Here is a 15,179-nt window from a genome sequence, read left to right as displayed (position 1 = left end):
CTGTTCTTGCTTGTGCTAAGATTGCTAAAAATCTGGTTTCTTAAAAAAATGGACCCAGAGCAGAATGCTTAGACCAAAACTCTGACCACATTATGAACTTAATATCTCTTATAAATACCCACAATATAGGTGAATATAGGTTTTCAGGTAAAAGATACTATTTTCAGAGTCAAAGTAACATGATCATGTTATATCAACTTTTGTAGATAATAATTTCATTTTTGATTAGGTCTAAAAACATATTTTTTTAAGCCTCTGAAGACAATAATAGAATTCAAAGTACACATCAAAAAGACCTAGAGTTCTAAAAGTTTATCCAGATGATACAAATGTATTTGCATTTCCATCAATAAAATAAATATCTGAAAATGATAAAACTTAGCAAGAAAAACAATGATTGATACTGGTATTATGAAAATTTTAAAGTAATGTTATATCTCTATAAAATACTTACTACTGCAGAAAACCCATAAATGATAAGCTTGAGTGTATTAATTAACGCATATTAACATTTTGGGCGTTTTTTTCCCTAAAAAAGGAAATGTATTTAAAATATATGGCATAACATAGTTGATAATTCTTTTTTTTGTTGTTTAAATTACTTGTTTTATTTTTTAAAGCAGAGTTCTTATAGTGATGGTGAATTTTTCCAGGCAGAATTCCTGCTTTTACTTGTTCATAGAATATCACACTTTTGTGGTGAGTATGAAATATTAGAGTTTGGCTTCTAACAGTTGAGGATTTGCAATGAAGCTGTTTATACCCAGATTGTATGGTGTTTTTGGTAAGAGGTAGAAACCTGGAAGACATGACTATAGGTAATGATCTTAACAGTTCTCTTCCAGTAAAAAACAATATCAATTTTAAGAAAAATGGATAGCTGAAGAAATCATTTAACATTCGTGTTCCTTAAAATGCTATCCTTTTTATCTCCCTTTGAATTCATTAATTATAGATCCACCACATGATTTATAGATACAAGCAGAAATTGGAGGTGGAAATTACTTCTGCTAGGAACTCCTACCGGACTCCTTTTAAGTAGGTAGATGCTATTCAACCAACATTCCCGATAACAAAGAGACATGGATATTCAGGATCAAACATTGTATTCCCATAAATTCTAGAACTGTGCATATTATCTCCCAAAATTCATAATTAGGTCATTTTATAATAGAGGGATTGCTTGTATTAGTTAAATTTTTTAACCTATTATGAAATGGTATAGATCTTGCAATTCTGCATCAGGCAACCTCTGCAGAGGTTGTATTCCAGATTTCCTAACCACACAAGAATCAAATTACTTAAATTATGTCTATTTCATATTCTGAGTGCATGCATTTGCAATTAGCTATGTCAGGCATTTTTCTTTCATTTAATTTCATCATCATCAAGTAGTATTTATTAAGCACAAACCTGGCTAATTAATTTTCTAGAGAATAACAGGTATTCTTAAATTCGTTCTCTTTAAGAGCCCTTAAATAATCTACCTGATATATGACATTTTTCCCTTAGCAAAAGCTTCCTTTAAATTTTAATTTTTGCATTATTGTTTCAAAATTTCAATAGAACACATTAAATATTCAAATAAAAAGAAATCTTTCATAATTAGTATTGATAGAACAGACTGTATGGAATTTTTATTCTTTCTAATAAAGGATTTTAATATTCTACATGAATTTTTAAAAATATCACCATTTTAGTTATATATTTTCTAAAAGTAATTAATTTTTATGATAGAAGAAAACAAAGCAGATTTAGTATAGTCTACTCTTGAGAGTCCCTTGGACTGCAAGGAGATCCAACCAGTCCATTCTAAACGACATCAGCCCTGGGTGTTCTTTGGAAGGAATGATGCTAAAGCTGAAACTCCAGTACTTTGGCCACCTCATGCGAAGAGTTGACTCATTGGAAAAGACTCTGATACTGGGAGGGATTGGGGGCAGGAGGAAAAGGGGACGACAGAGGATGAGATGGCTGGATGGCATCACCGACTTGATGGACGTGAGTTTGAGTGAACTGCAGGAGTTGGTGATGGACAGGGAGGCCTGGCGTGCTGGGATTCATGGGGTCGCAAAGAGTCGGACACGACTGGGCAACTGAACTGAACTGAACTGAATAGACTTAAAAATGCATTTTCTCTAAAAAAATTCAGTTAACAGAGTATATCAAAAGCAAAGGAAAAGAAAAATCATCTCTGAATTCAAAATGTTTAGCAAATGAGGGTGAATGTATGTGAGGTCTTCAAACTGATTATCCAGACTTTATATGTGCTTCTCTGGAAAAAGGAAAAGCTAATTTTTATGTAGATTTTGGGAGAGTCTTTTTCTTAAGTTATTAATTTTTCTAACTGTACAAAGATAATATTTTGTTTAATTTACCAGTAATAACAACACCATATTCAAATTCCAGTCACAAGAATAAAATTTTAGAAAAGCATCTTCATGAAATCCTAATTACATTCCACTCATAGTTCTCAGTTCATGAGATGTATGTATACTATATATGTATGTATGTATGTATAAATGTATGTTTATATAAAACATACAACATGCAAAGTTGTATCTAGTATATATTTGGCTCTGGAAGCAATTGTACTACACTTCAGGAGCAAATGCCCAGGAAGAATGACAGAAACTAAAATTGAATTTCAAACATTTAAGGCATGTTACTGGTGGCTCAGATGGTAAAAAATCTGCCTGCAATGCAGGTGCCCTGGCTTTGATCCCTAGGTCGGGAAGATCCCTTAGAGAAGGGAATGGCTACCCACTTCAGTATTCTTGCCTTGAAAATTCCATGGATAGAGGAACTTGGTGTGCTATAGTCCATGGGGTCACAAAAGAGTCAGACACGACTGAGCGCCTAACATTTTCACTTTCACACTTTCACTGTTTAAGCAGTGCAGTAGCAACACTCTAAGCTATGTTTGGCTGTTATGGTCAGTGGTCACTTTGGCTATACATTGAAAAGAATAGCTCAAAAGGATGCTTCCGAGGGGTCTACAAGTGACTCCACAGACTACATCTCTTAGAAATGACACAAATGAGAGACGGAATGATAGAAAGCAACAGCCAGAGAGGTAAGAGGGTAAAAAGAAAGAGGCTCTTGTTATATGTATGGGTAAGACCCTCTGCAGGTCACCTGAAACTGTCACAACATTGTTAACCAGCTATTGTGCTATGTACTAAGTCACTTCAGTCGTGTTTGACTCTGTGACCCCCTATGGACTGTAGCCCACCATGCTCCTCTGTCCATGGGATTCTCTAGGCAAGAATACTGGAGTGGGTTGCCATCCCCTTCTCCAGGGGTTCTTCCCCAACCAGGGATTGAACCCACGTCTCTTACGCTCTTGCATTAGCAGGTGGGTTCTTTACAACTAGCGCCATCTAGGATAAAACAAAATAAAAAGTTAAGGGAAAAAAAGAAGGCCCTAAATTATAGTCACAGTTATCCAGGGGTTTTACATCTGGTTAGAAGTAGCCTATCTTTGTTTACACCAAGGGAAATCCCCAGGAGAATCCAGCATAGAGAAGCCACAGGAAGAATTTGGTCATACTTTTCAAAGTAGTTTCGTTTCCACCTTCCCTAAAGGGGAAAACACCTTGAGAACCAATTCGTGGTAGGAAGGGCCAGGAGAAAAAGAGAGTGCTCTGGCAGAAAGATTATTTTGTTGATTTCACCTAAAAAACTTTGGGCCAGATGCTAAAGTAGATGTTCCCCATGCTTATCTTCTCTCTGCCCCAGGGACAGAGCGGTCTGACACATGTGTATCTTTTGAACAGAGATGGGAACAAAGTCTCCAAACAATTTTTCTAAGACCTAGTCCTGAATCACAGAACAGGTGGCAATTTTCTGAGGAGCAACAGTGGATTATTGGAACAGCAGAAGGAGAACTGAAATATACTTTCCTTTTTCCTGGTTAATCAGATTTCTTGTGAGCAAAGCTTTAGGCCTCCACCCTCTGCACTGCAGAAAGTAAACAAGACAAATGGATACTAAACATTCACAATAAGGCTAAATTCATGATGGATGCCTCTTACTATTTAAGATCAGCTATAAATATGCTGTCCAGTAGTTTTTAATGGTGTGATTGTCTGACTCAGCAGACCAGTGTCAGGAAAGAAATTTACATAAATGGAAAGTGAAATCTTCCTGCAAAGAAACAGGCCTGTTAGAAATTGCTTAGGTAAGGAGATGCTCACTTACGCAAACATGGATATACATATTAAACCTGCTCTCCAATATCTGCTTGAGCTGAAGTTATTGCCCATAAAAAAGCTAAGATGTTTGCTTTTAATTTCCAAAAATTCATTTCAGTTTCAATTTTACTTGGAATAAATTCTGTAAATAGAGCTGTCATGAGGAATAAGAATAATGCCGAGCTGGTATCCACAAACATGACCAAGACTGATTCTTAAATACAGCACATGTTTAGATGCCCTGGCTAAGGATGATACACGTGATATAAGACAACTCCAGGGCAACAGCCCCTGATCTCTGGAAATATAAATAGATGAGATCAAAGAGCCTTCATCACAGGACAGCAAAGCACAGACTCTGAAGTCGGACTGCCTAGGTTCACACATTGGTTTAAGTGATTTCTGGCCTTGTGAACAAAGGAGAGGCACTAACCACTGAAAACTGTAATTTCTCCTTGACAAGATGGTATAGTAATAATGCAGTATGGATGTGAAGAATAAATTTAGAGAATCCACCTAAAATACTTATTATATGGTCCAACAGATATTAAGCATAAAACAGAATGAATGTTAGTTGATAATATTACTGTAATTACTATTATCATTTTCCTCCTGCTCCATAAAGAAGGCCGACGGCTGAAAAACTGATGCTTTCTAACTGTGGTGGTGGACAAGAATCCTAAAGATTCCCTTGGACAGCAAGGAGATCAAATCAGTCAATCCAAAAGGAAATCTACCCTGAATATTCACTGGAAGGACTGATGCTGAAGTTGAAGCTGCAATACTTTAGCCACCTGATGTGAAGAGCTGACTCATTGGGAAAGACCCTGATGTTGGGAAAGATTGAGGGCAGAAGGAGAAGGTGGTGACAGAGAATGAGATTGTTGGATGGCATCTCCAACTCAATGGACATGAATTTGAGCAAACTCTGGGAAATGGTGAAGGACAGGGAAGCCTGGTGTGCTACAGTCCATGTGGTCTCAAAAAGTTGGACATGACTGAGTGACTGAACAACAACTACCCTTCTGCTCCCAGTTCTGCATTTCTGAGCCTGATGGAGACAGTCATAGACTGGATGAATGGCCCCAATTCCTCACCGACTTCTCTAGACCCACACCTTTGTCATAGGCTCGCTGTGGGGGGACTGTATTTTTCTACGCCTTGGATTGACCATGGATTCAGTCATATGACTTGTTTTAGCCACCAGTATGTGTGAGAAGTGACGGTAGGCCAGCTTGGAAACCAGACGTAAGGAGGTTTCGTGAGTCTTGGACATCAGCTAGCCTGGGAGCCCAGGGTGTAGTTATAATGTGTGGAGTACACGCAGATCTGTAGATCTGTTGTGTGATAGAGATAGGTCAGCCTCAATCAGAGCCCTTTTAGTTACTGTACAGAGCCATTGGGGAAATAATGGCTTATAGAGGTATGTTATTGAAATGTTGTCATTACTTATTATGTAACAGAAGCTAACTGATCCAGGAGTGCATTAAAAGTTGTCTATCCCCAGTGCATTTCTTCTTCTCCAAAGAAAAAGACACTAGCTCAGTGTCTAGGTCTGAAGCAAAAGTGAAATGATAAGTTTGAGGAGACAAATGCTTTAATAAAGCCAGGATCCTAGGACCTATAAACTCTAATTATGCCTTCCTGGCTTTTGAGTGGGAGAGGGCACACGTGAGTAATATCAAGATGATTTAAAAATGGCTAACATTTATTCAACGTTTATCATAGGCATGGTGCTAGGCTTTTTATACCCATTATCTCTTTTTGTACTCACAAGAGCTCTGGGGGCAGGCACTACTAATTTATTCACTTTATACATGAGGAAACTGAGGCACCCTAAAGGCAATTGATTTGCCTGCATTCACTGAGGGTGAGAGCAATGAAGGCAGGATTTAAGCTCAGGAAGTCTCACGGCTGGCATGAGATGATAAAGATGATGGTCAGGATTGCTGACAATAAGCACACACTTGTTTTCCCTCTCTCTGTAATCACTTAACTGCATTGATCACATTGTGTATATTACTTGATTCAATCCTTAGAACCCTATATGCTAGGTATTATTATTAACGGTGCGCTAGTTGGAGCATATGGTGGTAGGGTTGCATTTGAACTCAGGCAAATCTAGTTAACCATTAAATTACGGTAACAGCTATGTTCATATGTTGCCCACCCCAGTACAAAAGGGCAGAATCATCATCTTCTCTTTTTATCTGGAAATTTATAAGCTTCTCTAAGTTCAAAGGCAACTATGCATTCCCAGCAACATGGGTCTTCTAGTGTATAAAATGTGATAAATGACCTTTAATTTATGCTTTCTCTCAGACTCCACTGAGCTTTCATTCTTTTTTTTTTTTTTTAGTTTTTTTTTTTAATTTTATTTTATTTTTAAACTTTACATAATTGTATTAGTTTTGCCAAATATCAAAATGAATCCACCACAGGTATACACGTGTTCCCCATCCTGAACCCTCCTCCCTCCTCCTTCTGGGTCGTCCCAGGGCACTAGCCCCAAGCATCCAGTATCGTGCATCGAACCTGGACTGGCATCTCGTTTCATACATGATATTTTACATGTTTCAATGCTATTCTCCCAAATCTTCCCACCCTCTCCCTCTCCCTCAGAGTCCATAAGACTATTCTATACATCACTGTCTCTTTTGCTGTCTCGTACACAGGGTTATCGTTACCATCTTTCTAAATTCCATATATATGCGTTAGTATATTGTATTGGTGTTTTTCCTTCTGGCTTACTTCACTCTGTATAATAGGCTCCAGTTTCATCCACCTCATTAGAACTGATTCAAATGTATTCTTTTTAATGGCTGAGTAATACTCCATTGTGTATATGTACCACTGCTTTCTTATCCATTCATCTGCTGATGGACATCTAGGTTGCTTCCATGTCCTGGCTATTATAAACAGTGCTGCGATGAACATTGGGGTACACGTGTCTCTTTCCCTTCTGGTTTCCTCAGTGTGTATGCCCAGCAGTGGGATTGCTGGATCATAAGGCAGTTCTATTTCCAGTTTTTTAAGGAATCTCCACACTGTTCTCCATAGTGGCTGTACTAGTTTGCATTCCCACCAACAGTGTAAGAGGGTTCCCTTTTCTTCACACCCTCTCCAGCATTTATTATTTGTAGACTTTTAGATCGCAGCCATTCTGACTGGTGTGAGATGGTACCTCATAGTGGTTTTGATTTGCATTTCTCTGATAATGAGTGATGTTGAGCATCTTTTCATGTGTTTGTTAGCCATCTGTATGTCTTCTTTGGAGAAATGTCTATTTAGTTCTTTGGCCCATTTTTTGATTGGGTCATTTATTTTTCTGGAGTTGAGCTGGAGGAGTTGCTTGTATATTTTTGAGATTAGTTGTTTGTCAGTTGCTTCATTGCTATTATTTTCTCCCATTCTGAAGGCTGTCTTTTCACCTTGCTAATAGTTTCCTTTGATGTGCAGAAGCTTTTAAGGTTAATTAGGTCCCATTTGTTTATTTTTGCTTTTATTTCCAATATTCTGGGAGGTGGGTCATAGAGGATCCTGCTGTGATGTAGGTCAGAGAGTGTTTTGCCTATGTTCTCCTCTAGGAGTTTTATAGTTTCTGGTCTTATGTTTAGATCTTTAATCCATTTTGAGTTTATTTTTGTGTAGGGTGTTAGAAAGTGTTCTAGTTTCATTCTTTTACAAGTGGTTGACCAGTTTTCCCAGCACCACTTGTTAAAGAGATTGTCTTTAATCCATTGTATATTCTTGCCTCCTTTGTCAAAGATAAGGTGTCCATATGTGCGTGGATTTATCTCTGGGCTTTCTATTTTGTTCCATTGATCTATATTTCTGTCTTTGTTGAGCTTTCATTCTTGCAAGCACAAGGAATAGAGTTTCTTATTTGTTGCTTTGATATTGACTAGCTTTCAGTTTTGCTTTTCTAATTGTATATTGTTAGGTTCAACTTTGTTAGGTTTTAAATTCATAAGAATCCTAACAGTAATAAAAATAATATAAAGTATGAAAACAAACTGTTACCCAGATCTGTTCACATATACATTTCCTGAATCTGGCAAGAAAGCCTCAGTGGTCTCAAGTCTTCAGAAATTTTCTTTATCCAGTCCCCAAGCAGAACAGTTAACGTTTCTAAGTATCTTTACACTGATAGGGAAACAGCATTCCTACCTACCTTAAAAGCAGCACCTCCGTGGATGATGGACTTGATAAAAATCCCCAAGTCTGTTCCAGTTTCTCGAGATTTGTTCCCTTTCAAGCTCACCCCCAGACCAGCAGAACCGGAATCATTCAACGGGATCTCAAAGGTAAGTTGCTCAGTTGTTTCCAGGGAGAATGCACAACAGTCAGGTTCTCCTTTCTGTTGGAAGAGTACACGAAAAGAATGAAGGAGGAGACAGCAGCTGAATATCAATATTCACATTCTCAGATGGTCAAACACAGATGCAACTGGTGAGACAAGATGACTGGATCCCTGCTTAACAGCTGTAATCCTGCCCCCAGTGGACAAAGGGCAGTCTTCTCTCTCTGCAGGGGCCTCCATCACATGCATGGAGTGGAGGAGATAATTCTTGGGAATAATTATTTGGTGATGGTCAACAGACAGGATCTTTGGTCAAGGCAATTTGAAACATTCCAAAAGTATTTGGAAATTCAGTAGAATATTCTCAATAATTAAAGAGATTGGATATTAACTAGGGAATCTTAAGTATTAGAATAGACATTAGAGATAATGTAATCTCAATACCTTCATTTTACAGATGAAGAAACGAGCTTAGTGTACAAACCTGTTACAATTTGGGGGAATATTTGGCTTATATAATTTAAAACATATCATTTACCATGGAAGCAATCCTATTGATAAAGATTGTCAATAGGACACAGAGCACTGAAAAAAATGTTAATTTTAAAGTTAAAGATGTGATTCTTAATACATATCACTGAATTGAATTTCACTTTGTCAAAACTCATGCCTTAAGCTTGCTTCTTTAGATAAAATAACTTGTTGGCATCTGGTTTTGGAACCTAAACAAAAATGATAATGCACAGAAATATTCATGGTCTCTTCGACAAATGACACCCAGCCACAAGCCTAGCCATTCTAAAAAAAAAAAATATATATATATATACACACACACACACACACACACACACACACACACACACACACACACACATAGTATGGTGGCAAAAGGCATAATCAGGGGTCAGGTCTCCAGAGGAAAACACACACTTTATCATACTTGGTCCATAGCGTTTTCAAATATACAAGAGTAGGGACAGAAAAGTGCTGTCCACATGACAAAGAGTACAGGGCCCCCTTCTGCATTCCTCCCAAGCTTGCAGAAATGTGAAACTCTGCCCCGGCGTTTAAATGAAAAATTTGAAAATGAGATAGCCCTGGAAACCATCAACTCATTCTAGGTCGGTAGTTCCTTCCTCTCTATAATTATGTTTAGAGACTCTCATCTTAAGGTCACTTTGAGGGATGCTTATGTAGAATTATATATTTTAAAAATTACCATGAATGTCTGAATGTCAGTCACAAAATAACAACTATAAAATCAGAAGTAGCAAAGAACCCACAATTAAAACAGGATTAAGAGGTCTGATCATAGCCAGATCGACTGACATGACATCTCTAACTCCTCCCAATGAAGAGAAATCCCATGTCTAGCTTTAGAGAAATAGTTCGTTCATTTAATTTCATTGTAAATGAAGTTAACTATAAAGATTTTGACAATGGGTAGTTTCCAAGAAATGAACTTTATTGTTTAATTTAATAAACCTATTACAAGTTAGCTCTTTTAACTAACTCAGTATATTATTATCTTAAAAAAAAAACCCAACAAATCCCATTATTCAATACCAAGTAGCTGTCTTTTTTTCCATTGGAATGCCAGAGTTAAATACTAAATGTAAACTATTAGCCTTTATCTGTGCCTCCCAAAACGTCCAGTTTAGAATCCATAACATTTTCAAAATCATTTATGTATACAGGTCTCTCTGGAATTTGGTTAATTTCAATCTAATCAAGTTCTGCTGAATTAAAGTATAAATTAAAGAACGGCTTCTCACTAGAAGTTTGTGAACACCACTCTAGAGAAAAACTAGAGAGTTTCTCTGGTTTTCATCCAGCGAAAAAGTGACACGAGGACAAGTTTCGCTTGAGTAACACCTTCAAACCACCCTATTCTATAATCAGCTTTCTTTTGGTGATTGTATTTCATTCCCAGTAAGACTGAGGGCCACTATTTGTACTAATGCCTTTCATTTATTACATAAGTGGTAAAAACAAAATAGAAATTAGGTGGTATTATGGTTATCTCTTCATGTGAAACAATTTATTCTCTTAAAGTCTCTGATGTCTGAGAGCTGGAACTGTAACTACAAAACAAAGTAGTGGCTAAAAGTGTTTGAGTGGTTCTGTGCCAAGTGCTTTACACACAGCAATACACTTTCTCTCCAGAACAATCCTGTGAGGTTTATTGCGAGGCCCATTTTACAGATGAGGAAACTGAGGTATGCAACATATAAGTATCATGCTTATAGTTCAAAAGACCTATCCATGTTGGAACTTGTGGAGTCCAGGCAGTATGGTGCCTGTGATAGACTCTTAACTGCTGTAGTAGTTCTCAACTTCTGCAGGCCACCGTGACTAGACCTAGCCACATGAAATCCCAAGATATATTTCTACAGTGGCAGTAAGATGTCATTCAATTTCACACTCTCCACTTAACTACACTTACGTTTCATCTTTCTTATGTTGTATGAAGTGCAAGTCATAATTAGTAGTCTAATAATAGCAAACTTCTCAATGGTGAGGGAAGTCATTACAGTAGTTAACACAGCCATTCCCTCTGTTAGAAATAAATGTTCCCTTTATCTAATGTACCAAAAAAAAAAAAAAAAAATCAATATGCTGAATGCCTCTGATAACATTGGTTCAACTAGTATCTCTTAAAATTAAACTCAAATCTTGCCATACAACACTTTGTGGTGGTGGTGGTTTCGTCACTAAGTCGTGTCCGACTCTTGCGACCTCATGGGCCGTAGCCCGCCAGGCTACTCTGTTCATGGGGTTCTCCAGGCAAGGATACTGGAGTGGTTTGCCATTCCCTTCTCCAGGGGATCTTCCCAAGCCAGGGATTGAACCTGGGTCTCCTGCACTGAAGGAAGTTTCTTTACTGACTGAGCTACCAGGGAAGACCACAACACTTTATAGCAGGATAGAAAGAGGAATAAAGTCCTTGTAAGGGCCCTGAATGAAGGCCCTTACTGAGAGCATGAGCCCAAAGGCAGCAGCACATTCCTACCTTGGACTCTCCCTGTCTTGAGGACAAGTGCTCTTTCCTCACTGTGCTAGGTGTATTCTTCACTATTATGTCCCACTCTTTGTGACCCCATGGACTGTAGCCCACCAGGCTCCTCTGTCCATGGGATTTCCCAGGCAAGAATACTAGAGGGGGTTGCCATTCCCTTCTGCAGGGGATCTTCCTAACCCAGGGATTGAACCTAGGTCTACTGCATTGCAGGCAGATTCCTTATCATCCGAACAACCAGAGACGCCCATGGCAGGTATATCCCTTGCTTTTTCTACCTACAAATATCCAGAAAGGGAAACATCCAGAGGCTGACACAGGAAGAGAAATTGTGTGAACTTCATTAATTTTTGTCTTTCCATTATTTCTTTGTCTTTGTTACTAGACGCTATGTTTTTAGATACCAAGTCCTTGAGGTCCCTAGAGTCAGGCCCAAGAGGGATGCTCAGATGCCCTGTGTCCAGGTCTAATGCCTCTGAACCTGCCCAGGGCCGGCCATACAGGATCAACTCAGGCTTTCTTAACCTCAGCACCCCTGATGACTGGGGCCTAATAATTCCATATCGGGGCTGTGCACTGCACAGGAGGATATTATCAGAATCCCTGGCTGCTGCTGCGTTGCTTCAGTCGTGTCTGACTCTGTGCGACCCCATAGACGGCAGCCAACCAGGCTTCCTGTCCCTGGGATTCTCCAGTCAAGAACACTGGAGTGGGTTGCCATTTCCTTCTCCAATGCGTGAAAGTGAAGTAGCTCAGTCGTGTCCGAATCTAGCGACCCCATGAACTGCAGCCTACCAGGCTCCTCTGTCCATGGGATTTTCTAGGCAAAAGTACTGGAGTGGGGTGCCATTGCCTTCTCCATGGCACCTACCTATTAAATGCCAGTAGTATCTCCTTTCCTTGGACTGCAAGGAGATCCAACCAATCCATTCTGAAGGAGATCAGCCCTGGGATTTCTTTGGAAGGAATGATGCTAAAGCTGAAACTCCAGTACTTTGGCCACCTCATGCGAAGAGTTGACTCATTGGAAAAACTCTGATGCTGGGAGGGATTGGGGGCAGGAGGAGAAGGGGACGACAGAGGATGAGATGGCTGGATGGCATCATTGACTTGATGGACATGGGTTTGGGTGGACTCTGGGAGCTGGTGATGGACAGGGAGGCCTGACGTGCTGCGATTCATGGGGTCGCAGAGTCAGACACAACTGAGTGACTGAACTGAACTGAACTGATCTCCTTTCCCAGTTGTGACAACCAGAACTGCTTTTAGACATTGTCAAATGGCCCCAGGGGTCAAAATCACCTTTAGGTGAACATCACTGCCCTGAATCAACAATTGGCAGATGCAGTCAAGTTCTAGGTAACCAGGGTCTAGAGAGTCATTTGGGACTACAGCACTGCCTGATGACATGTTCCTAAGTACCAGGAAGGGGTGGCAGTAACAGTCCCTGCAATTGATTGGGTTTCATGCTTAAAGACTTGTGACAGACCCTGGAGATGACCAGAATGAACTCCTAGGGATGTCTGTGATGTCTTAGCTATGTCTCTGGTTATATGGCACTAATTTTCCAGAGGTAGGAATGAATACTTCATGGGATGAACACAGTATAAAAAGTGATAAATATTGAGTTACTGGTGTGTGTATATATTTATATATATATACATGTATGGGCTTCCTTGGTGGCTCAGATGGTAAAGAATCTGCCTGCAATGTATGAGACCCAGATTCGATCCTTGGGTCAGGAAGATCCTCTGGAGAAGGGGATGGCTATCGACTCCAGAATTCTTGCTTGGAGAATTGCATGGACAGAGGAGCCTCAGGCTGTTTGTCTTATGTAAGGATCTAGGAGAAAAATGCAGCTACCAAGTCATGTTTGTTATATTAAATATGCTTATATATAAGATGTTTTTATAGTGTTTTACTTATTAAGAATCACAGAATTATATAAAATAGTGTGGACACAAAGATTTTTAATCATGTGAGACTGTGACATAATATTATATATAAAAGCTTATTATACAGTACATCTCAATATATAACATATAATTTATACACAATTCAGACACCTACTCATCTACCTATTACCTGCCTCTCTTCCACCCGTACCCCATGTATTTGCTAGAAGAAAACTTGGTTATATTCTTCCACTGCAATATGGACAATTTTTTCTTCTCTATAATGTTTTTGTTTTCTGACACTTGTAAATTATAAAACAATAAATGTTTTTAAAAAGAATTTATGAAGAGATAAGAACCATTTGTTGTAGTGTTGTACTATGATGTAGAGCGCCTGTAAGTAAAGTGAAGTGAAGTGAAAGTCACTCAGTCGTGTCTGACTCCTTGCAATCCCATGGACTATACAGTCCATAGAAATCTTCAGGCCAGAATACTGGAGTGGGTAGCTGTTCCCTTCTCCGGGGGAGCTTTCTAACCCAGGGATTGAACCCAGGTCTCACGCATTGTGGGCAGATTCTTTACCAGCTGAGCCACAAAGGAAGCCCGAGAATACTGGAATGGGTAGCCTATCCCTTCTCCAGCGGATCTTCCTGACCCAGGAATCGAACTGGGGTCTCCTGCATTGCAGGCAGATTTTTTACCAACTAACCTACCAGGAAAGCCCCTGAGAGTAACTCTAAACACATTTCTAATGAAACACACACATCCACATATATATACACACACTGTAACTAATATCGTGTAAACTAGATATAGTATTTATATAGCCTATAGTAGTAAAGAATCTGCCTGCAATGCAGGAGATGCAGCAGGAGCTGTGGGTTCAATCCCCGGGTCAGGAGGATCCCCTAGAGAAGAAAATGGCAACCCACTCCAGTATTCTTACCTGGGAAATCATGTTGGTAAGTGTGATGGTCAATTCTTAGTTTTCATCTTACTTGGTCCAAGTAGCATGAGACCTCATTTATCGAGCCCTACGTCCTGTAACACTTTCTTCCCTTGATTCCAGGACACCACTTTTAATTATTCATCTCCTACTTCACTCTCTACTCCTTTCCAATCCCCTTTGCAGACTCTTCCTCATGTTATCCCGAAATACTAGTGTCCTAAGAATCAATCATCTGACTTTTCTCTCCCATCCTCACTTTCTAAGTTACCTTATCTAACTTCTGCCCTCAATCCTTTGCATCACCTCCTCCCTCTGCTTTGAATATTCCTTCCTTAGATTCCTACAGACTTCCTTCCCTCACTGCCTTCAATTTTGTGTTCAAATGCCAGTTTATTAGTGAGGTCTTCCTAGATTGCTCAGTCATGTCTCTTTGCAACCCCATGGAGTGTAGCCAACCAGGCTCCTCTGTCCTTGGGATTCTCCAGGTAAGAATACTGGAGAGGGTAGCCATTCCCTTCTCCAGAGGACTACCCGACCCAGGGATTGAACCTGGGTCTCCTACATTGCAGGTGGGTTCCTTACCTTCTGAACCCCCAGGGAAGCCCCTTCCCTGATCACTCAGTTTAAAATTCTTTTAAGGCAATACCATCCTACCTTTGTCTATTATCCTGATTTACTTTTTCTCCATAGCATTTATCACATACCATATATGTGCTTGCTTATGTTTTTATTTTTTGATAGTGTCTTTTGAATGCAGGAATACTGCTGTTTTTTTCCCATCAGTGAATCACTGATGCTTAAACCAGCCAGTGCCAGA

The 15,179-nt window shown here is 39.3% G+C and overlaps 1 protein-coding gene across 3 annotated transcripts in view; it reads right to left on the bottom strand.

The window, feature by feature from the left end:
• The window catches only part of PARD3B (par-3 family cell polarity regulator beta), a 1,151,736-nt gene that overhangs the window by 467,835 nt on the left and 668,722 nt on the right, over window positions 1-15,179 (bottom strand). For all 3 annotated transcript variants that reach the window (XM_019975590.2, XM_070800250.1, XM_070800252.1), the window contains one exon: window positions 8,371-8,556. In XM_019975590.2, the coding sequence (XP_019831149.2) occupies window positions 8,371-8,556 (186 nt within the window). The remainder of the gene's footprint in view (window positions 1-8,370; window positions 8,557-15,179) is intronic.

Source organism: Bos indicus, chromosome 2, assembly GCF_029378745.1.
Source record: "Bos indicus isolate NIAB-ARS_2022 breed Sahiwal x Tharparkar chromosome 2, NIAB-ARS_B.indTharparkar_mat_pri_1.0, whole genome shotgun sequence".
Lineage (NCBI taxonomy): Eukaryota > Metazoa > Chordata > Mammalia > Artiodactyla > Bovidae > Bos > Bos indicus.
Note: the sequence above shows the minus strand (reverse complement) of the source record. Positions and strands in the feature narration are given on the sequence as shown.